At 41.8% G+C, this 26,139-nt stretch overlaps 1 protein-coding gene across 3 annotated transcripts; it reads left to right on the forward strand.

Moving 5' to 3' along the window:
- The first annotated feature begins 378 nt into the window (after window positions 1–378).
- LOC119965322 (keratinocyte-associated transmembrane protein 2-like) lies at window positions 379–24,498 on the forward strand. Of its 3 annotated transcripts, XM_038795911.1 has the most exons (4): window positions 382–559; window positions 1,105–1,143; window positions 19,145–19,836; window positions 22,977–24,498. In XM_038795911.1, exons 1-4 carry the CDS (start codon window positions 433–435, stop codon window positions 23,109–23,111), a joined length of 993 nt encoding a protein of 330 aa, XP_038651839.1. In that variant the 5' UTR covers window positions 382–432; the 3' UTR covers window positions 23,112–24,498. The 3 variants fall into 3 exon arrangements, with proteins under 3 accessions (XP_038651840.1, XP_038651839.1, XP_038651841.1); XM_038795912.1 differs by lacking the exon at window positions 1,105–1,143 and having other exon boundaries at window positions 379–559; XM_038795913.1 differs by lacking the exons at window positions 382–559; window positions 1,105–1,143 and adding an exon at window positions 13,053–13,183.
- Window positions 24,499–26,139: the final 1,641 nt, after the last annotated feature.

Consider the following 26,139-nt stretch of genomic DNA (forward strand, 5'->3'; position numbering starts at 1 on the left):
CAGTGAGTTCAGGGAATGTGGGTATATTTTGGGAACAAGAGGCAACTTCAGATAAAACAGTATGATTATCTGTTTATATACTAAAGTGTCTAAGTGTATATTACTCTCTTCTGTGTTTTTAAAATGTTACTTTAGTACATTTAATAAATATTCTTTATTGTTTACACAATGACTGGACCGGTTCTTCACTGGATTGTAGCTTGTTCCTCACATTCTTCCAAATGGGGGGGTGGGCGGGGCCCGGTCAGGGAGGGGCCCGACAGGGGGGTGGGCGCCGGTAAGGGGGTGGGGTGGGCGGGGCCCGGTAAGGGGTGGGGTGGGGTGGGCGGGGCCCGGTAAGGGGTGGGGTGGGCGGGGCCCAAAGGGGGCGGGGAGATGGGAGGCTAGGTCGGGCCATCGACGTCAGTGGCCAAGGTGCACGCATTGTGGAAGATGGAGGCGCAAGCTGGGTCTGGGCTGTCGCGGACGGCACGCGCTCTCACGCTGCTCTTCATCGTCACCGTCGATGCTGCTGCTGTTGTTGTGGCGGCGGCGGCGGCCCTGAACGCGAGCGACAACGGTGAGCACCCTCGGCCAATTTAACGTTCACGTCTAACGTTGGACAGATGTTGTTGGGGTAGGGGTTGTTGGGGAGAGTCTGCCGTGGGCCGGGGCTGCCGTGGGTCGGGGCTGCTGTGGACCGGGGCTGCCGTGGACCGGGGCTGCCGTGGACCGGGGCTGCCGTGGACCGGGGCTGCCGTGGACCGGGGCTGCCGTGGACCGGGGCTGCCGTGGACCGGGGCTGCCGTGGGTCGGGGCTGCCGTGGACCGGGGCTGCCGTGCCGTGGGCCGGGGCTGCCGTGGGTCGGGGCTGCCGTGGACCGGGGCTGCCGTGCCGTGGGTCGGGGCTGCTGTGGACCGGGGCTGCCGTGCCGTGGGCCGGGGCTGCCGTGGGCCGGGGGCTGCTGCCCGAAATCCCTGACGTTGAGTCTGGAGAGGAAGGATTTTATTTTTCCAGCCGGATGATTGAGGTTTTGGGAATTAAATGCGGCGGATGCTGGAAATGTGAGGTTGAAGGGTCTGTCAGACAGACTCCAGCCGCTAACTCTGTTCCTCTGCCCACAGATGCTGCTGAACCTGCTGAGTCTTTCCAGCATTTTCTGTGTACGTTATGACCTGGAGTTGGTGTCCGTGTTAAGTCAGTTGGTATTCTGCGTGTTATCTGTGCATTGATTCGGTTATGTGGTCATCTCGGGGCGAGAGGAACATTTTGCAGATGTGGGAAATCTGAAATCAAAGCTCGAAATGCTCAGCCGGCCAGAGCGACGTTTCTGGACATGTTCCGATGTTGGGATCATCGACCTGAAGCGTTGTTGGCTCTACCCCGCTGAGTATTTCCCAGCATTTGCTTTTTTTTATTGCGGGGTAAGTGCAGTTTGTTTTGGGAATCGTTGACCGTATGTTGTTTAAGGGCACATTTACTGTGATAGTGCCACAATCAATCTTGTCATATAGATTGTACTCTGATTGTAGGGAAAGAAATTACAGAATCATAGAATTTACAGTGTGGAAGGAGGCCATTCGGCCCATCGAGTCTGCACCGGCCCCTGGAAAGTGCACCCTACTTAAGCCCACGCCTCCACCCTATCCCAGTGACCCCTCCTAACCTAACGGCCAATTTAGAATAGCCAATCCATCTAACCTGCACATAGTTGGACTGTGGGAGGAAATCGCAGCAGACGGAGGAAACCAACATAGGGGAAGAAAGTGCAAACTCCTCAGTCACCCGTGGCTGGAATTGAACCTGGGTTCCTGGAGCTGTGAGGCAGCAGTGCTAACCGCTGTGCTCGCCAACAGCAAAAACATGAGGTTCAAACTATGACATCCACAATATTGGGAAACGGCTCAAATTCTCCACATTGACTCATTGTCTACCTGCATGTGTACTAAAGCACAAACAAGATTCAGGAGCAAGATTGATAATATTTTGTGAAGAAATACTCTCTGCTACAATAGATGACACTGCAGTAGGTTTACAATAATAGTCTTACTATTACACAAATGAGTTTGTCTCAGTTGTGGGCAAATGCTAAAATTTGCATACCAAAATTAATTGTTGGCACTTAAAATCTGCTCCCCCATTTAAGACAAATTACCTTGTTTTCTATCTTTACAACGAGTGAGCTGAGCTGGAGGATCCATTAATACAAAAGCAAAATACTGCAGATAATGGAAATCTGAAATAAAAAATGCTAGAAATACTCATCAGTTCAGGCAACATCTGTGGAGAGAGACACTGCAAATTATCTGCAAATAATTGTTGAAATGTGAGAAAAAGATTTTTAATTTTAACTTAATCTTAATTTTTGGATACCTATCAAATTCCAAATGCAGCTTTGTGTAGATGTGTTAATATTTTGGCTTTTTATTTTGACTGAAACCGATGAGATTCTTAGTCCAATTTGTCTTTTTAAAATCTGCTTACTGGGTGGGATAAATTGGAAAAACCAAGATTATTTCCCTGGCTTGCTACCTTTTAAAAGCTGACAGTAGGTCAGTGCTATTCACCGCACTGAGTTCTCCATAATAGTGTGGACCAGCCAATTTTGGATTTTGACCCAACGGTGAAGAAGGAAAGTGATATACGTTTAACAAAAACTTGCATTAATAGTGTGTGCGGCTTTAAAATAGTGAAAAGTTCAAGGTATTTCATGGGGCAAAAATTGATTTGGAGCCAAGAAAGGAAACATTAGAATGTTAATCATTCAAAACACTGCTGCATGTATCCTTACTCTCATCAAGCACTGACCACTTATTAACCTTGTGTTCAGTGATCTAGGTTAGCTCCCAGACCAGCAAAGGCTCAATTTAAAAATTCTCATCTTCATTTTTAGATTCTTCCATGGGCATGCTCCCTCCCTATCTCTTGAATCTCCTCCTGTTCGACTTTGCTCCGAAATCTCTGCATTTCTCTAATTATGTCATCTTGTGCCGATTTAAATTATTTAACCATTGGCCTCTGTATTCAGCTGCTGTCTATGCTATAAGTTCTGGCGTTCCCTCTCCAAACCTTTGTGTCCCCTTTAACCCTCTTCCCTTTAAAGCTGTTCCTGAAAAACCTACTTTTTTCAGATTTTCACTTGTATGAATATTTTATGTGGCCGTGTCCAGTGAACATTTTGTTGTTTAGCTGCTATTAAAGATACCATTTAAGTAAAAGGAAAGGGAGGTGGAGAGAGTAGGGAGGGATTTGAGAATTTGGCTCAGGTAGATGGCTGTATTGCCAGTGGTGAAGTGAAGGATGTAGAATAGAATAGATTTGGTGAGCATACTGTTTCTGAAAGGTTGCAGGGACAGAGTAGGTTACAGAAATAGGCTTTGGGCAAACTTCAGCATTTGGATGAGAATTTCAACATCAAGGAGCTCAGTATAGGTCAGTGAGCATAGGTGATGGGTTATAAGAACCTGGTGATCATTTGGATAAAGGCATCAGAAATATGGACAAATTTAGGTTTGTGTGGAGCGCAAGGTGGTAGGTCAGCCTAACACAGTTGAATCTGGAGATAATGAAAGATTAAATGAGACGGACTGAGATAGGAAATCTTGGGCCTGGAAGTCTGTGGTCGCGGTGTTGGAGGTCCAACTCAGGGCCAGGTAGGACTCTGAGGTTACAAATTCAAATTGGATATTGAATAAGCAGTCTGAGAACACAAGTTGTTGAAGGGTCAAAAGGTGGTGGTGAAATAGCGCTGTGCGGGGTGGGTGGGTGGGTGGGGGGGGGGGGGGTGGAATGTGGTAATTGCACAGGATGTAATTTGTGAATTTGGGTTAGATTTATCGTCACGTGTACGGATGTACAGTGAAAAGTATTGTTCTGCGTACAATTAGAACCTAAGGCAGAAATCTAATTGGAAATATTCAAACGTGAAAATGTAGGAAAGGTGGGCATGCTTTTGACAACATGTTCAAGGAATTTGTGGAAACTTTGAAAGGGAACTTTGAGATAATGTTTGCTGAGCCAAAATTGTCAATATTTTTAGGGGTGGGGATGAGAAAAGGAGGGTGTTTAGTGTTGCTCGTTCTGGGTGAGTGCGCTTTACACTCAATTGGCTCTGTTTTATTCCTTAGCTCTAGAGTCGCCAGGTATCTTTATGATACCGCCACGAGGTTCAAGTTCAAGTTCAGATCAATGACTCAATACACCAGTTAGTAAGTTCAAAACAAGACACGTTTATTATTACAGTTATTTACTACTCATGCATATAATACTAAGACTAAACTATTCCTACCACTACTAGGCCAATACTTATCTGGAATAAGGGAACTGCCGGATCAGGGAACAATGGCCTCTTGCTCTGTACTGGATCTGCAGGCTTCGAGTTGGTGTGGACTAAAGGGGTCAGGAGTGTCTATTCTCGTAGCGTGCGTTGTATGACATTTGCTTGTCGGTGTAGCAATTGGCCAGGCCTCTCCTTCTCACGTTCAAGTTCTTAGCGAGCTGCTGCAAAGGTGTTCTGCTGGGAGGGCCGGCTAAGAGAGAGAGCTGGACTTGGGATCTGTCCTTTATAGGTCACAGGGGCTTCACGCCCATCTGGGCGGACCCTCTACCTGCTTGCAATCGATTGGACCTCATACCAATCGATTGGTTTGAATTCCCCAATACTGGGGCTGTTTCCCGATCGCTGGGCGGTTCTTGGGGCTATTTGTAACTTATTGTCCGGGACTCCTGCTGGCGCCTAAGAGTCTGGCTTGACCTTTGTTATTCTCGATTGTGTCCATTGTGCCCGGGAATCGCTCAATTAGTATGCAAACTTATTAGTTTTAATGCTGTCTGGTTTCTTCGCAGGCAGAATACACAGAGATTCTGCAGCCTGCTTGTCTTTCTGACATTGTCCAATTTTCCCTGCATGCATTTCAATTCTCCATTTTTTTGTCGGGAAGTGGCCAGCTTCGGTGGCTACATTAGTACATGAGCAGAGGGAGTCATTACAGCACCAGACATATGGAGGCCAGAAGGAAAGTTGGGTGGACAACCATCTGAATTGTGTATCTGGTCCACAGCATTGAGAATGGAAGGGATTATTTTGGAAGGGAATATCTTTGGTTATTATTTTGTTTGTTATGACAAGTACATAGTGTAATGGGGCCAATCGCTCTTTAAGCTATCAATAAAACTCAGTATATCTAGTGCTGTTCTGCAGAACAATCGATCCCCTGCCTCATGTCCCTTAAGAAAGTTTAGATTTGAATGTAGGTGCGGTGAAAGGGGATATTTTTATTCTGACTTAATGTTTGTGAAATTAAGCTTAGTGTTTCTGCCCCAAAGCCAAAAATCTCCCAGTGGTAACATTTTAGAATGTTCTTACCAGGTCAACATTGGAGTTGAAATTTATTATTGTAATAGTTATCCAATTGGGCTCTCAGTATTTGAAATCTGGTAACCTGTTACTGTTTTTAAAAGATTTTTCTTCCAGTTGACTTGGGTATAAGTTTGTACGTCCCAAAGATACGTTTGTACGTCCCGAAGGGCCTGTTCTGTGCTGTACTGTTCTAAAGATCTACAGTAGGAATATGTTTCCCATTAGTTGGCACTCTATTACATAACTAAAATACAGGTGCAAAATGGGCAGCAGATTTGCTAAATATTAATTATTATTAATGTAGATATCAGTTTAATAAAGCCCCTGGAATATGTGCTTTAATTTCTATTGTTGGTGTAACTGTTATTCGAATACCTGCTCTTTGCAGTATGAGATTATCCATGAATCTTATCAAAGTGCCTTCTCAACTTTACCCTTCGCCCTGAGGTGTGGTAACCTTCGGGCTAAATCACCATCAGTCAGCTCTCTCTCAAAGGGGCAGCACTTTCATTTCACTTTAATCAGCCTAGAATTTTATAGGGAAAGCCCATACTCTTATTAATGTGTATGTTGTTCAACAATATGTGGTGTGGGAGAGATAAAACAGGGAGACTTTCATTTGTATAGCACCTTTTCATGACCATGGAACATTCCAAAGTGCTTTCCAATGAAGTAGTTTTGAAGTGTTGTAATGCTAGATTTGTAGCAGCCAACTTATGGTCACCAGCAATGTGATACATAGCATTTTTTTGTGATGATTTTTAAAGTTTTAATATTAGTCAAGGCACAAAGGAGACTGAAATATTGCCATGGAAATTTTTTACCTCTATCCATGCGATCAGAATGGAACTTGTTTCTGTATCTAACTCGGTCACTCCACTTCCTTCTCTCTCCGTTTCATTCTCTCTCCTTGTTTATGAAGTAGACTGTTGGTACCATGATTCATCATGGCCCCAGCATGGTTCCCAGCTCTCCAGTCATTTGAGTGGTTTTTGAGCGAGAGGGAAAAGTGCAAACTCTGGGCCATTTTAGTTACTTTGGAAATATTAAATGACAGAATGTGCATATTTTGGAGATGTTGCAGTTCTTAAACAATCATTTTCTTCCCTTTGCGACCTTGAGGTGTACTTTGCACAGCCAATGGTAGTGATAGTGTTGCAATTTTATGATCCTGCAAATTTAGAGGATTGATGACTCACTCAAAAGCCGTTAGGCTAAATGACATTTAGTTTATTTGTATCTACAGTCACAGATTTTATAAGGGCACAAATTTGAAATGATTACAAGAAAATTAAAATGCTTAACAGAAAATGGTTACAAATTTGACCGGCTGAGAAAAGATAGTAACAACAAACACAGCAGCTGCTTTGTTGCTTCCAGCATGCTGATATCTAGTATCAGAATGCTCAAATATGTTACTATGCTTGCAACAAGTAAATCCTTTGTCAATATCTAGCTCAAATATGCTGTTAACTGTGGTCATTCAATCACCCAAATTGGTCAGCTCCTCTGAATATAGACTCTTCTCCCAGTCATCATTCACGCTCTCTATTTGAGATCTCCTTCCGACAATTAGTGGAAACCTCTTACTTCAACTGCAGTAAAAGTCTCTGATGTATTCACCCTTTTTCCAGGGGATGGGGTTAGTTTACTATTTTGACAAGTCATACTGTCCAATCAAACTACTCTTTCAAACCCAATGTCTAATTATTTTTGCATCCCTTGTTTAAACCCTAAATTATATCTGCTCAGAAAGTTGTCCATGTTTCTTTCACTTTCTTACGTACTTTGCGATTATGTGCAACATCATTTAGTCAATTTTCCAGTTAAAAGATGTTTGTATTTGCTGGATTATCGTGCTTCATCTTATCTCAATTCAAGGCCAAGACTTCATCAACTAAAACATTGGTGTCACTCGCTGGCCTGTATTATCTCTGTTGTTTCCTAGGGGCATTTGATTTGAGACTAACAACTTGGTAAGTTCAGCAAGTTTAATTAGAAAAAAAAACCCTGGTAAATAAGCACCTCTTCATCAGCACTTTCCTCAACTCCGAAGGTCTGCTAGTTGAATGCCAAGTTGAAAATTCTTTCTAAAGGCTTTTTTCATCCTACAGGTTCATAATCAAAGCCTTTGTGTGTCTTGTTTGTTATTAATTAAATAAAGAAATACTGCGGTGCAGAATATAGAATTACTGTTACAACTGAATTAAACAATGGAGTTAGTTATTCCCATGCTTAAAAATCTTAAAGCACAAATATGTTTGTTGTGTACTGTTAAAGTTAGTGAAAAAAGAAAGACTTGCATTTATATAGTTTTTTTTCATGGTTTCTGAGCATCCCTTAGTACTTACAGCCAGTGATGCACTTCTGTGTCGGGTTTGAGGCACATTTGGTTGTGTGATCTTTAACAGCCCAAAGAAGAGTTGATCTAATCAAGGTGTTTAAATTGAGAGGTTTTGATAAAAGTAAATAAGAATAAACTGCACTGGTAGGTAGGTTAGTAACCAGAGGACGCAGATTTAAGATATTTGGCCAAACAACCGGGGGTTTTGGGAATGGTTTTACTTGCCTTGGAGGAGCATAGTGATTGTGAAGGCTTGTAGTATTTGAGAAGATTACACAGATAGAGAGGGGATAAGGTTATTGGGGGATTTGAGGGAAAACAACGATCAGAGCTTTAAAATTGAGGTGTTGTAGATGGGGAGACAATGAACATCACACCCAGTGGCATCTGGTATGTTGTGTATGGTTAATACAGAGGTAACTTACGAAGAGTTGGCTCAGGCATGATTGGTAAAATGGACTTAATATGACATTCTATTCAGCTTTTTAAAAATTTGTTTAAAATTCAAGACAATCCTTGGACTAGTCAGGCAATAGTACAAAATTAGAAGCATAAAGGACTTTCAACTGCGTGAACCAGCAAGGCTTTAAAGCTTCATTAGCATTGATTTTGTTTTAACTGCAGTTGTCAAAGCACTGAGTCCATTCTGAGATATTTTAATTCCTCTGCGCTTGTATCTGGGATCATGATTGATGAATTTTTAGACCTCCTGTTACAGCACTGAGCTCTGACAAAGCAGTCTGTGCGTGCCCCCCCCCCCCCCCCCCCCCCCCCCCCGGGCCCCAAATCTGTTTCTTGGTGGCATAATGGTCCTGTTAACTGGACTAGACCCAGGGTAATGCTCTGGGGACCTGGGTTCGAATCTCAACCATGGTAGATGCTGAAATTTGAATTCAGTAAAAATCTAGAAATAAAAGTCTAACGATGATCATGCAACCGTAGTCAGTTGTAAAAAGCCTATTTGATTCACGGATATCCTTTAGTGAAGAAAATCTACAGTCCATACTTAGTCTGGCCTGCATGTGACTCCAGACGCACGGCCATGTGGTTGACTCTTAACTGCCCTCAGAAATGGTCGAGGAAGCCACTCGGTTGAAGAGCAATTAGGGATGAAAATAAATGCAGGCCCGACCACATCCCATGAAATCATTTTTTTTAAATTGACATGCTGCCCGTTGCAATATCATCTGAAAACACAGCATATTTTACATGGATGCAGATGACTGCCAACTCTACCTTGCCACCACCTCCCTTGACTGTTCCAGTGTCTCAAAATTATCAGACTGCTTGTCCAGCATGCTCAGGAATTACTGAAAATTAAATATGGGAAGCATGAAGCCATTGTCTTTAGCCCCCACTGTAAAGTCCACTTCCAAGCCACCAACTCCATCCCTCTCCCTGGCAAATGCCTGAAGCTGCCCCTAACCTTGGTGTCATACCTTGTCATATATTTGACGCCAGGATGAGCTTCCAATCACTTGCGTCATCACAAAGACCGCTTCTGTAACATACCTCCAAACCATCCCTGTCTCAGCTTACCTGCTGAAACCTTCATATTGGTTGCCTCCTAGATTGGATGATTCCAATACATTCCTGGCCAGCTTCCTTTAACCCATGCACCTTCTGCAATGCCTTGTTTTAAAAATGTTTGTCCTTTTTTTTCAAATCCCTCCTCAGCCTTGCCTCTCCTCATCTCTGTAATTTCCTCCAGCTGTATAAGCCTCAGGGATACTGCGCTCCTCTAATTCTGGCCTCCAGCTGACAAAAGCCTAAGCTCTGGAATTCCCTCCCTAAACTCCTTTGCCTCGCTACATCTCTTTCCTTCTTTAAGACACTCCTTAAAATTTAGCTCTTTGACAAAGCTTTTGGTCACCCTCTGTAATATCCCTTGATGTGGCACAGTGCCGTATTTGGCTTTACAAGACTTTTGTGAAGTGCGTTGGGACATTCCACAAGTTGTTCTTGTTTCCCCAAACACCAGTCTCTTACCCCAACATTTTTCATTTCTATAGCCCTGTTTAGTTACTGACTGACCTGACGGCATTTCTAGCTGTTCGTGTTTTGAACTATAAAGAACTAGAGAATGATTGATGTGAGTGCACTGCAGAGCTCATTAGTACTTGAACAGCTGAGCTGCATCCACACAAAAGGCTAGAACAAAATATTGGCACTAACATCATAACCAACATACAGCATAGGAGGGGCTGACCAGCTCTTGAAGGTTATTCACACTTCATGGGCTCCGAGGTCAACTATCCACATCAGATATTGTTATCTTATATATTCTTGTTTTATATCAATTGGCCTGATGGCAAGATTTCACAATAAATAACTCTTATCAAGTAAGCAGAATTCCTCTTTTAAACTTGTTTATACCTTGTGTAATTTTTAAAAAGCAGGCCAGCTTTTTTTGTAATCCATCTTTCAACATATCATTTCTCAAAAGTGTTTTGTTTTGGAAGTGAGTTGTTTTAATGATGGTGGGCCACTCTGCATGCTTCTGGAATACAGGGCCACTATTGTAGAAGATAGAAAGCTGATGATTAAGCTACCACAAACACAGATGATGCAGAGTGAAAATATCGAGTTGCATATTTGCTGCTAATTTTGATTTTTCTTTTGTTATGGACACGGGAGAGAGGCAAATTGAGCTCCTTTTATTTTTCTTGCTGTCTGTCCATAAGCAGAGGTATTTTAATTTTTGAACTAGGATGTGCCACGTTTCTCCACACATGTTGGTGAAGTCAATTTTTATTTTTGAAAAATATTTGATTGAGGCGTTATATTATAAATTTTAACACAATGGATAACCGCACACCCTAAATCCAGCCAACATGGCTTACATAAATAACACCCCGCCCCAACCTTGTCTGCCTCCCAGTGCCTCGGTGAAGTCAATTTTACAGGGAACAAACTGTTTGGGGTTAAATCAGAGGTATTTTATATTCATACGTTCCAAACCCAGGACATAGTTTTTGCAACTACATAACAAACACACACATAGAACATACAGTGCAGAAGGAGGCCATTCGGCCCATCGAGTCTGCACCCACCCACTTAAGCCCTCACTTTCACCCAACCCAGTAACCCCTCCGAACCTTTTTGGTCACTAAGGGCAATTAACCATGGCCAATCCATCTAACCCAGTGTTCTTCAAAGTCGGGGCGGTGGATCGCGGAGCCATTGTCCGCGGTGCTCCAAATTGCGCAAATCCCCGCGCAGCAACCGGCTTTTCATAACGCCAGCTGCAAGAGGCCGCGAACATGAGGAAAAGAAATATTCGCGCATGATCGGTGCGCATGTGCACTCTGCGAACATGTAAAACAAATTTGGCCGCATTGTGCATGCGCGCACGATGATCAGCGCATGCGCAGCGCGGCCGCTATTTTTTTTAAACGGTTGCAGCTTTTTATTTTACAAGTTCTGTAGTGGTTTTTATTCATTTATTCATTTATTTTATTAATTTAATTTTTATTTTTAAAATTTCAAGTTCGGGGGGGGGGGGGGGGAAGGGTTTCATTTTATTCATTTATTTTTATTTTTATTTTTTTTTACAAGTTTGGTAGGGGGGGGGGGAGTTTATTTAGTAAAATTTTACAGGAAAAAAATTCTGAACTTTGGACAGATGGAGACTCCATACTTTCCCTCACCGGAAGGCTTCACCTTCATCCAACAGGTTCCATTGGAGGAGCGTGTACGAGGGCCAAAGGGACCTAAAACCATTTCCTCCATTTTTGTCAGCAGCAAACAAGGTAAGAGGAAATGGTGGGTTGCGCAGGCCGGCCGGCGTGGGTTGCGCAGGTCGGCTGGGTTGGGTCCCGAAGGTTGGCCGGTTGGTAAAAATGGGTCCCCGGAAAAATGTTTGAAGAACACTGACCTAACCTGTACGTCTTTGGAATGTGGGAGGAAACTGGAGCACTCGGAAGAAAAGCACTCAAACATGGGGAGAACGTGCAGACTCTGCACAGACAGTGGCCCAGCGGGGAATCGAACCTGGCGCTGTGAAGCCACAGTGCTATCCACTTGTGCTGCCCTAAGGAAAGGAAATAAACAAGAAGTGAGTTTTACAACTAGGAATAACGATATGGGTATTAAGGCACATGAATGTCAGAGCTCAGTGAGGGCTCTTCACATAAGAGTTAAAGTTAAGGTGGGTTCAGCTAACTAAAAGCAGGAGCTGCCAAACGTCTTTAAAGTTGTTGATGGTATAGCAAAATGAGGTTCGCATACAGAGACTTGATCCATGCTATGGCGTTGTCAGGAATCTTCCAGAGAACCAGGCTTCAAGGAGGTTTAGAGTTGAGGCAGGCTTTGCCAGCCTGGAGTCCTGCTTTAAGAGCTGACAGACTGGTAGTTAACAACAGACTGCTCTGGGAGTCCAGCAATGTATCATTAGAATGTTCCAAAGGCCAGAGGAGCATGGGCCATGTGGTGTTGTATAACAATCAGTTTCTATGTCTCTGGCCAAAATTCATTGTTTGTCATTAGAGATAGATGGTGGCAATGAGCCCCTCTGCAGGTGTAATGAGTTTAAAAAAAAACTTTTATTCTCCTTTTTCACATTTTCTCCCGAATTTACACCCACCAACAATAAACAATAATCAGCAACAGATATGTCAATCCCCATAACAATAACAACAATCCCATCCTCCCACCAACCCCCAAACATTAGCTTGCATGTTTACATCAACAAATGACAAAAAGGAATCCGGGATTCCCCATAGTCATCTTTAATATACACAGCCTCCCTCCCACCCATCCCCCCCCCTTTCGCAGCCATGTTTTTTGGTCCAGCCAAGTACATTTTGAAATGAACAGAAATAAGGTTCAATTTAAACAGTTTATGATCTTTCATGTCTTATGGACATGAGTGTTTGAAAGGGTGCAATACGGCTGCACGGATTGTGATGATTTTATAAATGCTGGAATAAAACAATGTTGGTAATAGCACATCGAGAGGACTGAGTACAGGTTTGGTCTCCTTATTTTAGAAAGGATATAAATGTGTTCGAAGCCATTCAGAGAAGGTTCACTTGACCGATACCTGGTATTGGGGGTTATCTTATGAGTAAAAGTTGGACAGGCTGGGCCTGTATCCATTAGAATTTAGTAGATTTAGAGGTGATCTTATTGAAGCATACATGTAAGGTCCTGAGGGGGCTTAACAGGGTGCTGAAAATATGTTTCCCACTTGTGGGAGAGACTACAAGTGGGTGGCAAAGTTTAAAAATAATGGGTCTGTCATTTAAGATGGAGATGGTATTAAATTGGTCCTTATCTTCAAGCTAGCAGCGGGAAGCCATGGGCCGCCGATTGTAAAAAGAAAAATTGTGTATTAACCTGTGCTCGGATATCGCGTCCAACCTTCCATTTGGTGCGACAGGCTCAAGCATGGCACAGTTTGACGGGGCCAGCTTGGCAGCACCCATTGAGGGCAAGCATTTAAACTGCAGATTTAGATTGAACACAACAGGCAAAATATTTAACAAGTGTTTTAAAGGCATGTAGAAATGTTTTAAACCGTTTTTTTACGTTTATACAGACATCTCTGTTGTTATTGGTTCTTTTAAAGTTTTTTTTATTAAAGGTGATTATAAGTGAACATGGGTTTGGTTATTGTTTTAAATCTGTGAAACTATTTAAATATGGACTATGTTATTATATAACTTTACATGTGGCATGCTTAAGTGTTTGTATGTTTTAGTTTAGATTATGGTCATAAGATTTTCAAAATGTTCCAGGGCGATGTGCAACCGTGATGCCCAGGGCTTTTTAATGTCACTGTTCTTGTGGCATCTGATATTTTTGTTGATATGTGTTTATAGAATCATTGCAGTGCAGAAAAAAGGCATTTGGTCCATCGAGTCTGCACCAACGCTCCAAAAGAGCACCCTACCCAGGCCTGCACTGCTACCTTATTCCTGTAACACCATTCTAACCTTTGGATACTAAGGGGCAATTTATCATGGCCAATCCACCTAACCTGCACATCTTTGGACTGTGGGAGGAAACTGAAGCACCCAGAGGAATTGGTGGCGGCGCGGTGATCCAGTGCTTAGCACTGCTTCCTCACAGGGCCAGGGACCCTGGTTCAGCTCCAGCCTTGGGTGACTGTGTGGAGTTTGTACGTTCTCTCAGTTCCTGCGTGGGTTTCCTCTAGGTGCCCTGGTTTCCTACCACCATCCAAAGATTTGTAGGTTAGGTGGATTGGCTATGCCACATTGCCTCTTAGTGTCCAGTGATGTATGGGTTAGGATGTGCGGCGATGGGAAAGAGGGGGAAGGTTTTGACCTATCAATTGTTAATGTTACAAACTAAAAGTCTGAAAACAGCAGCTACTGAAACAGTGTCTTGGCACATACCTCCTTTGACATCATTTTGGGATGCCCTTTGTCATTGCACGCTTGGGGGTAGGTAATTGATTTGCTGCAATACCTGTCTGAGAGATAGTTCACATTAGCTCACAGGAGACTTGTATAGCTCACAGGAGGCTTGTATATGCCAACTAAGGCATTAAACTTTGTTAAAGCTTTTGAAGTAATCACCTGAGGCTTGTAAGGATTAAAATACAAAGCTTAAAATACATTGCAAAGTCCAAATGTACTTTAGCTCTTAATCAGATGGGAGGACAGGCGTGCCAGCGTTAGTGTCCTTGAAGGAGTCAATAGCACCGATATAGAGGCTATGATCGTCTGAAACCAATGGGCTGCCCATATGCTTAGGATGTCAGAGTCCCAACCATCAAAGCAAATCATCTTTGCCAAGCTCAAGGAAGGATCGCGAACAAGAGGAGGACAAAAGCTCTTCAAAGACGCCTTGAAGGCTTACCTCAAGAAATGGAACATGTACGTCAATGCCGGGGAGACCTTTGCTCAGAGACCTAAGTGCAGGAACCTGCTGATTGAAGGGGCACAATTCTTTGAGAACACCTGATGGCTAGAGGAGGCCTGGAAAAGGAGCCTGAGTAAGGAATACCCATGACTTAGCATCCAAGGACTGATCCCACCTTTTGGAAACTCCAGCCAAGTGAGTGACTCAAGATGCGGCTCTAGGATTGGGCTCATCAGCCACACAAGGACCACAGAACCCGTGACCAATAACATCGTGGGCAATCATGCTCGTTAGCGAGTGATCACAGCATTATCTCCATTATAGTTCCTTTAATGGAATAACATCCTTATGATAAACCAAAGTTTCTATCTTTTACTTTGTGACTCTAAACTCACTCTATGCAGTAAAGTACCCTTTTGATGGAATTAACAGCCTCATGACAAACCAAAAGTTAAAATAAAATGTCTTCCTTTTACTTTATTTACATTTCAAACCTACTTGTAAACACTAATAACATAAAACATTTAACCTACCAGAAAAAATATCTCCCGCCTCTACTCGACCGAAAAATAAAAGTGAAAATGAAAAGGTGTAAAAACTCACCTAATATTGGGGCAAGTCGACCAAGTTAGTGCTCTACCTGCATTTGTCATTCAGCAGTTCCAGCGCAGTGCAGGGCTTCAAGCAGGGAAAACAAAATGACCGGGATATTAAATGTTGTGCCACGCATGTGTGGCGGACCAGCAACTTAATTCACTGACCAGTGAGGAAGTTACGGGACATTATTTCTCTTTTTAAAATAAATTTACAGTACCCAAGTCTGTTATTTTTCCAATGACGGGGCAATTTGGCGTGGCCAATTCATATATTTTTGGGTTGTGGGGGTGAGACCAACGCAGACACGGGGAGAATGTGCAAACTCCACACTGACAGTGACCTGGGGCTGGGATCGAACCCAGGTTCTCTGCACCATGAGGCAGCAGTGCTAACACTGCACAACTGTGCTGTCCAGCCCCTGACCATTGTCTCTAAAGGGTATAAATCTTTGGAAATCTCTCTGAAAGAATGGTGGAGTGAGGGTGATTGAATATTTGTTAAGGCAGAAGTAGATAGATTTTCGACTAACTCGGGGGTCGAAGGTAATGGGGGTGGTTGGGGATGTAGAGCTGAGGGCACAACTAGATCAGCCATGATCTTAATGAATTGCAGAGAAGGCTGAAGGGGTTGCATGACCTACTCTTGCTAATTTGTATATGTGTATGCTTTTGAACGATTGCACCTTTGCTAATTTTGTGTGGGGAAGGGTTAGGGAAGTAGCCTGAATATTGTGCTTTTCTGTATTGAAATGGCAGTCTGTCACTGGATAAGCTCAACTATTAGTGCTGTTGAAATGGGTTTGAATATCTTGGTGTGTCTCTGGCCATACTGTTACATAAATAGGGATGTTTTCATAAAAGGCATGAAGTACATAGTTGTGGCTTTTACGAAGGCCTAAAACCTATTGGCAATGCATGAATGAGTTTATTCAGCTCTAGCAGTAATATACTGTGCTATGTGTGAATAGCTGTGTAATGCCAATTTTCTACTGCACTGGGGAATAATCCTGTATGGTGCTAAAAGGCGCCAGCAAGCCTTACTTGTCAGTGTCTGAACATTTGGTCTGCTGTAAAAGCTGAGGTAATGCAAAATGAAAAAACCTTGACCCCTTAGCACGATCCTGAATCAAGCATTGTGGAAATGGATTGCTCAAGTAGTGTTGAAATTAAACTCCTCACTTTGTAACAGTGTCAAAGAAAGCTGAACATACTGATCTCATGCAGTGGATTAAATTGATTCCATTACAAGTCGGTCATTTCTTTAATTTGTTGTCTACCTTGACCGAAAGGAAAGCTTTCTATCAGAAATGTCTCCAGTTTTGCCGTGTTGATCTGCTATTGTAAGCTGCAAGAATTATTTAACAAGCAGGCAATGACATACTAATAAAGTGTCAAGGATCATTTGACAAACCTTTTGATCCTCTGCTCTATTATCTCCTTATGGGGCTCTGTATCGAATTTTGTTAACTCTCCTGTGAAGCATCTGGAAAGAGTTTACCAAATGAAAGTAGCGATAAGCAAGTAGTTGTTTGATTGAAAGGGTTTCTTTCCTTCCAGCTCCCATCCCGAAGGATAGGGGGAAATAAGAGGTTGTCACATGAATACAAGCTGGAAATGCAGCAGTGCTGATTTGGGTCAAATACCATAACCCTTTCTCCTGGTCTGATGTTTTCTTTGCACACTTCTCTCTCTCTCCCTCTCTCGCTCCCTCTCTGGATTTAAATACTTTACATCTTTTAGTTTTCCTTTTATCCGTCTATTATGCGTGCCTCTTTGTTTGTTTTGGAACTATTATTTAGGCTAAAGTTTCCATTTGCGTTCTCCCTGCCATCTAAGAATTCAAAGTCCTCATCCTATTTATCAATAGGATTTGGCCCCACTCTGGTTCAGGCAGAGCTTATTCCAACAGTACAATTCATTCCTGATCCAGTACTGATGCTAGTGTCCCATGAAACAAAATCTCTCTTTTTCAACACACCAGTCTTTGAGGCACCTCCTTTCTCGCATATCCCTATGGGACTCTGCATGTGACTTGCGCAATACTCCAGATATTATAACCCTTGAGCTCCTGTATTTTTATTGAACTCCAAAGTTTTTGGTACTCATCAGGTAGGTAAGAGATCCTACTGCAACAACTGGATCCTGCCCCTTCCTGTCCGATGTCTTTTCAGCCCTGTTCAAAATGCCCCTCTCCCTAGCATCAGGTAGGGAACAAACCCATGTGCGAGTCCAGATCCTGCTATGTGTTCCCATAATTATTGAACCCCCTACTTCTCCCTCCTGCACCAAAGCACCATGTCTGTGCGTTCTGACTGCCTTTCTGACAGTCTTTATTCTTTGCAGGTTGCAAATTCCTGCAAGAAAATTTCCACTTCCACCAGATTCTCAACGTCCTGAAGCTTACCAGCAACCTTACCCCAAGCTATGGTGCTTCCATATTTTGTCTTACATAGAACATAGAACTGTACAGCACAGTACAGGCCCTTCGGCCCACGATGTTGTGCCGAACTAGTCTGAAACTAAGGTCAAATCAACCTACTCCCAATCATTCTAGTGCACTACATATGCCAATAACCGCTTGAAAGTTCCTAAAGTGTCCGACTCCACTACCATAGCTGGGAGTGCGTTCCATGCCCCAACCACTCTGAGTAAAGAACCTACCTCTGACATCCCTCCTGTATCTTCCACCATGAACCTTAGTTATGCCCCCTTGTAACAGCTACATCCACCCGAGGAAAAAGTCGCTGAACGTCCAATCTATTCCTCTCATCATCTTATACACCTCAATTAAGTCATCTCTCATCCTCCTTCGCTCCAATGAGAAAAGCCCTAGCTCCCTCAACCTTTCCTCATAAGACCTACCCTCCAATCCAGGCAGCATCCTGGTAAATCTCCTTTTCACCCTTTCCAATTCTTCCACATCCTTCCTATAATAGGTGACCAGAACTGCACACAATACTCCAAATGTGGTCTAACCAAGGTCTTGTACATTTGCAGCATAACCTCGCTGTTCTTAAACTCAGTCCCCCTGTTAATAAATGCTAACACACTATAGGCTTTCTTCACGGCTCTATCCACTTGGTGGCAACTTTCCGAGATCTATGGACATGAACTCCGAGATCTCTCTGATCCTCCACATTCTTTAGAACCCTGCCGTTAACCCTGTAATCCGCATTCAAATTTGTCCTATAAAAATGAATCACCTCACACTGATCAGGGTTAAACTCCATCTGCCACTTTTCAGTCCAGCTCTGCATCCTATCAATGTCTCCTTGCAGCCTACAACAGCCCTCCACATTATCCACTACTCCACCAATCTTGGTGTCATCAGCAAATTTACTAACCCAACCTTCAACTCCATCATCCAAGTCATTGATAAAAATCACAAATAGCAGAGGACCCAGCACTGATCCCTGTGGTACACTGCTGGTGACTGAGCTCCAGGATGAAAATTTACCATCTACCACCACCCTCTGTCTTCTATGTGATAGCCAGTTACTGATCCAATGGGCCAAGTTTCCCTCCATGCTATGCCTCCTTACTTTCTGCATGAGCCGACCATGGGGCACCTTATCAAACGCCAAAAATCCATGTATATGACATCAACTGCTCTACCTTCATCTATGTACTTAGTTACCTCCTCAAAAAATACAATCAAACTTGTGAGGCAAGACTTGCCCCTCACAAATCCGTGCTGACTATCCTGGATTAAGCTGTATCTTTCCAAATGATCATGTTTCTTGATAAATATGTATGGAAGAATCTTTGGAAAAAGGAGTGTTCGCTATATCTTTTTTGTGGCCTGAGTTTTGAGATGGATTGTGATTCATAGCAAGCTTGGAAAATGGCACCAAGTGATTTGAACATTTTGCTAAAAAGATTTAGCATGCCCTTTATGGATTATAACTGCTATATGTGCTTGCTTGTTTCTCTCATTATGCTGATTAGAATAATGATATGCAAAACTACTCTGTGATCATGGCTCTGGAGACCTGTCTAATTTGCTTCTGTTGCATTTTGTGACCTTTCCACAGTGACCAATCACACCACACCTATGGAAAATTTAACAGCAACTACTGAAAATCACAGAGAAGCAAACATTCTCAGCGCTATGACATCAGAGGGAACTCCGACAGATAATAAAAACATATCTGTAAATAAAGATGCAAATTCAAACCTGAATACTGCAACTCTGACCAAGGCCGCTACATCTGCAGCTCCAAAATCTACTCCAACAAAAACAATGGGAACGTCAATTAAGAGTGCTGCACCTTTAACAGGCACTGCTGCTGGCCAAAGTTCTGACCAAATGACACCATCCTTAAAAGATGCATCTACAGTGAAAGATAACATCATTGAAGATGTAAAAGATACAGAAGTAATGGTAATTGACACAGAAATTGAAGACAGTGAAGTCATAGCATCTAATACAGATGCAGGAAATATGGATGAAATTACAGAAACCCAATTGCTACTTGTTGAACACAGTAATTCTCCATCCTATTATGAACCAGATGAAGAAAAAGGGGCAGGCGAGTATTTTGATATGAACCAAGCGGATGAGAATGATATGGAAAGTGATGACTTAGATAAAGTTCCTGAGCTCCCTGATCAACCAATATACTTCTCCTTACCTGAAGAAGAAGATAGTCATTTCTTTTTCTATCTGGTTGCTGCTGCTTTTCTGATTGCCGTTGTTTACATTACATATCACAATAAAAGAAAGGTGAGTGTTTGCTAAAACTATCTACTAGTGCTGGGCAAGCTAGACTAGTGAGTGGGGTGCATATGTGGTCCTCCTTCATCTCAGTGGGCAGCAAGATTGAAATCAGGCTTGCTCACTAATCATGACCCCATGAATAAGACTAAATACGTTTAATACAGGTTCAATATTTCATGATGAATTATAGAAAATTCTCAATTTTATATTAATAGAATGATCAACTTCAAATGGTAAAAGCCAAAGAATATTTACAGAGAGGGCACGCAGGGCTTATGCTCAATGTTGTGTGCAATCAGCATGTACCTCTCTTCACTTGCCCTGGCTTTACGTGCGTTTCACTTCAGTCATACCAGTAGGAACAAAACTGTAGGCGCAAATCAGCAGGATGTAGCAACCCTGCCCATGGACAACAGTCAACAAAATGACTCATGGGCCGTACTCACAACTTAGATGGGCCACATAAGACCATAAGACATAGCAGCAGAATAAGGCCACTCGGCACATCGAGTCTGCTCCACCATTCAATCATAGCTGATGTTTTTCTCATCCCCATTCTCCTGCCTTCTCCCTATAACCCCTGATCTCCTTATTAATCAAGAAACGATCTATCTCTGTCTTAAAGACACTCAGTGAATTGGCCTCCACAGCCTTCTGCGGCAAAGAGTTCCACAGATTCACCACCCTCTGGCTGAAGAAATTCCACCGCATCTCTGTTTTAAAGGTTGTCCCTTTTGTCTGAGATTGTATCCTCTGGTTCTAATTTTTTCAACAAGTGGAAACATCCTCTCCACATCCATTCTATCCAGGCCTTGCAGTATCCTGTAAGTTTCAATAAGATCCCCCCTCATCCTTCTCTAACTCGAACGAGTACAGACCCAGAGCCCTCAACCATTCCTCATACGGCAAGCTGTTCATTCCAGGGATCATTCTTGTGAACCTCCTCTGGACCTTTTCCAAGAACAGCACATCCTTCCTTAAATACAGGGCCCAAAACTGCTCACATTACTCCAAATGGAGTCTGACCAGAGCCTTATACAGCCTTATACAGCCTTCGAAGTACATGACTGGTCTTGTATTCTAGTCCTCTCGACATGAATGCTAACATTGCATTTGTCTTCCTAACTGCTGACTGAACCTGCGCGTTTACCTTAAGAGAATCTTGAATGTGGCCCAGGTGCTACCAGTTGGCCATTGCTGCTATGCAACTATTTATAAGCTTCAATTCAGAAGACTGTTCTGTTTTTTCAGTAGAGGCTGGGTGTTCCTTGTTCTTTTTTATTTTGTTACAGTTATGACATGGTTTGATGTGAAATAAGTTCCCTCTACACTGCACCACCATTGTGTTCAGTTCCAATATCACAAAAACACTCCCATTCCCACATCGGCCACCCCATGGCTTTCTGGTTGGGAATTAGTGCTGAATTGGGGCTAGTTGGTGCTGCAGGCCTCTGCTCTCTTAACAATTGGAGCAGCACAACCAAACCTTTCTGTTACATAACACTCATAACCAGGAACATGTGAAGATTTCATTTGTCATTCTGGATTAGATATCAATCTCGGCATCAGATTGAACACCAGTGTCTAACCTAATGCAGTACCTCGTGTCCCCTTTTGACTGCTAGTCACCCTGATAGGATTTATATTTTTATCAGATCCGTATTACCTGCATTGCTACTATGAGATTAATCCAGAAATTTAACATAGCCCATTACAAACTGGTAAATTATATATTTGAGGCTGATTTCCAATCGGAGTTCCTGGCTAGAGTAATTTAAACAGAACTGATTAATTTCTTCCGAGACGTTTCTTCCACCGACACTAAAAATAATGTTGAGCACCTCACTGAAGGAATAGCCCTTCAAATCTTATTACTGTTTCAAAGAAAATATTTTCTGCTGTGTTAACTTGTTCTGAGATAAACTGTTCACTTTTTAAAAAGAAAAATGATTACATGAGCAGTTGTTTTGCAGTCACCTGAGGTAATCTTCCTGGCAGACAAAAGTTCCAAAATCACATGTTCTGTATTGGTAACCATGAAGTGGCTCGTTCACTCATTCCACTGGTCGTTCAAATAATGTGTCTTTGGGTAGCTGCTTTGGATTTATGTTACTGAAGGCCTGGGTGGACTGACGGCCTCTGATGGCAAGACTGTAATTTCCTTTATCATGACTTTCCTCTTGTGCGAGAGCTGCTATTGATGGTGACATGGCAATATTGTAAACATTTGGATATTAAAACTTCTGTTTACAGTATGCATAACTGAAATCAAATTCAATGAACAAGGTGCTTTAACATTGAATGGAATATTCACTGATCAGTTGCTGAAATTAAAGTAATAAATGCGGTGTGATACATGTAGGTTTTTGCGGGAGGCTTATTATTCATGGTTAAACTTCAGTCTGACTTATCACAGAATCGTAGAGATTTACTGCACGTGAGGAAGCCATTCAGCATATTGTGCCTATCCTGGTTGAAAACCAGTTATCCAGCCTAATCCCATTTTAAAACTCTAGGTCTATGGCCTCTTGGGTTGAAGCACTGTTGATGAATATTCTGTGTGAAAAGGTTTAGAACCGTTTAAAAATAAACTACTTAACTTTGTCTTGTGAATTCATGGGTAGTGATTCCTACAGTTCTCCTCTTTGTCCCACGTCTCCCAAGTTTTCACCCTTCCTCTGGAACGTGATGACTTTATCCTCGAGTACAGTACCTCACGTGTGGGTCAGTCTAAACTATCTTTATCTAAATGGTTACTGATTTGAGTTCCGTGAATGCCAGATTGTTTTTCACTGTGGGAATATCATAGGTGAACTCCGTCTTGCCCTCATTCAATAATTATATACTGACTTGAACCCGGAGATCTGTGAAGCCCAGTTAATAGGTTTTTTTCTTTTGTGATGTAATAGCTTGGGCTACAGCTGCTTTTTTTCCTGTTACCTCTAATATACATGCACGTAGATGTATTCAAGAGTTTAACCATAATTATTCTATTTTTTGTAACTAGTTTTCCCGACCCTGTCACCCACGAATGAAAAGGCTGCTGTGAATCAATATTTATACATCTCATATCGCTTCCTTACTTCAATGAAAATGAGGACTTGTTTGCAAACCTTTTTGTAATTGTATTTTCTTTTCCCTTTTAGATTTATATTCTCTTAGTTCAAAGCAGACGGTGGAAGGATAGTCTGTGCTCAAGGACAATTGAATACCAACGATTGGACCAAAACATGCATGATGCTATGCCTTCACTTAAGATTACAAAGGACTACATTTTCTAAATGCATTACTTCCAACTTTATATCAAAGTTAATGCAGTTGCATTTGTTTCAATTTTTTAAAACATAATTTTGCTGACGGGACAATACAAATCTAAACTAATATATAGATTGTGTCTGCTTCCCTCTGTTTAGCATTTAAAAAATCTTCACACCTTCAAAAAAAGTCAGATCCAAAAATAACTGCATTGCTAATCTTTGAGAACACATCTTTTTAAAGGATAGTTTCTGAAATGGTTCTCTGAATCATTGTACCTATTGTTATTGCATCAAAAATTACTTTGGATGGTGGCTGCTAAGATCAGAATGGTCAGGAAAAACAATCTGCCCTAGATTGCTGACAAATGAATCCTATCTGAACAAAAATTAAATACTTTGTTTCTTTGCTTTTCAGAACTTAACTATTCATTAACTCTAGCGTCTGAAATCTGGACAACTGACTGTCACCAGCTAGCTTAATATAATTTTACACATAATTAATATTTACATCTGATTCAGTTTCCTAACAAAAAAGGTTCAATGGGTAAAAGTTACATACTTGTAGTAATGGGCTATTGATTGTTTAATAAATTTAAAAAGTTTCAACAAAAATTGGTACGTAGTCATGAAATGTGATGACAAAAATGAATTATTTGGGTGTCATATCACTATTTGTCTTAATACCCTTTGCTATTAAAATATTACCTGTAGTGTTAAATGGTACACCAGCCAAAATCAAGGTATATGTGTAATATATATATATGCCTGTAGCCTTAGAAAAATGCCTCAATTTCAAAATGCTTATTAGCCCCCATCATTCCAAAGTATCTATCTGCTGAAATGTGAAAGTATTTTTTATCAGCTTTTTAGGATATATTATTAGCAGCATGGTACTTTATTTTGCAATATTCCGTATGTTCTCTTAAATTCTGTACTTTACTTTTAGCCCACTAAGATTTTTTTTCTTGTGTAGATAAGTGTTTCAATGCAAGCAGTATGAAACAGTTAACTGAGTCAGTACATTATCTGTTTGTTTCGGGATATCGTTTTACTGAAAATGGTTTCTGGAATAGGCTACTGTTACCTGAGCGACATTGTAAGTTCTCACTTTGAAAAAAATATATGATTCAGTTAACTCAGTGTGTGATCAAGAAATTGTCAAATTCTTAATGTAAGTTATCAAGGCAGTAATATTGGTTGGTTTAAAGTGATTTCAATGGGTGAATGGGAGATGAAGGTTGCTGAAGTGTTTAGTCTGCTTTGATCACTGTTTACACGCACATTTAATCTTTGGTGTTTGTGAGAAGCATTGCGAAAAGAAGCACAATGAATCATAAATTGTTGAAATATGGTATCATTTTTGTACCTAACTTCTGTATGGTTTAATAAAGTTTCTGAATTAATGCTGTGATTTTTGGTACTTTAACACTTAATTATTCAAAGTTATTCAGGCTCCCATCAAGAAATCAAGTCCTAGATCCGGGGACAGGACCAGTATTTGTAGTTCGGAATGTACAGCACTATTCACTGGTGACTTGTTGGACATTCTGATGATTTTCATTTTGGATTGCACTACCAAAGATCCAGCACAGCCGAGTTTGCCCAAATGGTGCTTCCTGCACTGTTAGCTTCTAAGGTTTTGGGTTACTCTATGATGGAACATTGATCTTCACACTACCCTTTTCCCCTATAAACAGTTGACATGAAGTTATACAAGTTAATTGTTTGGATTCATTTTTTTCCTGTCTCTATTCTCCACTGCAAGAGAGAAATTCTGTGCAAGAGATTGCTGATCCACTGTTAAAGAAATAAGTTTTGCTGAAACAAAAGAAACTTAGGATTTTTAGTTTGGATGGAAAGCTAATGAGGAGTGATATTTTCGGCATATATGACATAGCATATGGTATGGAAAAGGTAAATCTGGTAAATTGCTTCAAAATAAATTGAAAACAGAATATCTTCACACAAAGATTGATCGATGCTCACAGTAGGCTTCTGGATTGAACAGTAAAGCAAAACCCTGAGACAATTGAAGAATTAATTATGAATCAATGGGAGAATGTTTCTAGATGGAGACCTATGATCGTACATGTGTATATCTTTCCCTCCACATGTATCTTCTTTAAATATGCTCTAGTAAGTCTAACTGGCACAACACAAGAAAAAATTTAGATATGTTTTAAGTTATAAATATAAGCAAATGGAATTGCTGAAGTTCTTCATGTCTAATATTTGGGATTTAGATGGTTTTACAAGATGCCCTTGAGCAGCTTTGTGCTGAGAAGGCTTGGCTTTGGATTGCACCACCTTGACACGGGAGGCAAAAATCTCTGCTGGCTAGCTGAAACGTTAGAACAAGGGATGTGGCAATGATGGGAGGAACAGATAAGACAGTAGATTCATGCTCCAGGAAACAACTGCCACTGTCACTGAGGCAGTGCCCCAACAATTCTAATAATCTGTTGGAAGCTGGACTGCTGAGAGTCTTTCTGCAGCCATGCAAACAGCTGGCTAGGTGTACATGACAGCAAGCTGAGATTGCTTGACCTCAATCTGAACTTCCACTGCAGGACTTGTGTTGGGTGACTTCCCCTTGTACTGCTGTGGAAGCTGAGATATTGACCTTCAGACAGTGTCATTGTTGGGTATGCAAATGCTGTGAAGTCATAAAGTCAGTTTTATGGCTCACAAGAGGCCATTTGGCCCATCGAGCACATACCAACTCTGTAGGATATCGCAGTCAGTCTCTAGCTCCTGTCCTGTCTAACTCCTGGAAATCTGACCATGGAAGCTCAGTTTTGGCCTTCTCTGTTGTTGGTACCAATGTGCATCACAACTTCAGGCTCACGTTCCCTGGCTCACGTCCCCGGCTCACGTCCCCTGTAGAATATTCTGCACTGGCTCAGTGATGTCTTTTACCCTTGGTTAGAACATTAACATTGGTTAATGTGGGTGGGTTGTGACAGTGCAATCCTCTTGGTCTGATAGGCTCTTTGTTTTGATGTCAGTGCTGGTGATTAACTCGAGCACTGGACTTACATTTCAGTCTGCT

The sequence above is a fragment of the Scyliorhinus canicula genome, chromosome 4, assembly GCF_902713615.1.
Source record: "Scyliorhinus canicula chromosome 4, sScyCan1.1, whole genome shotgun sequence".
NCBI classification, from domain to species: domain Eukaryota; kingdom Metazoa; phylum Chordata; class Chondrichthyes; order Carcharhiniformes; family Scyliorhinidae; genus Scyliorhinus; species Scyliorhinus canicula.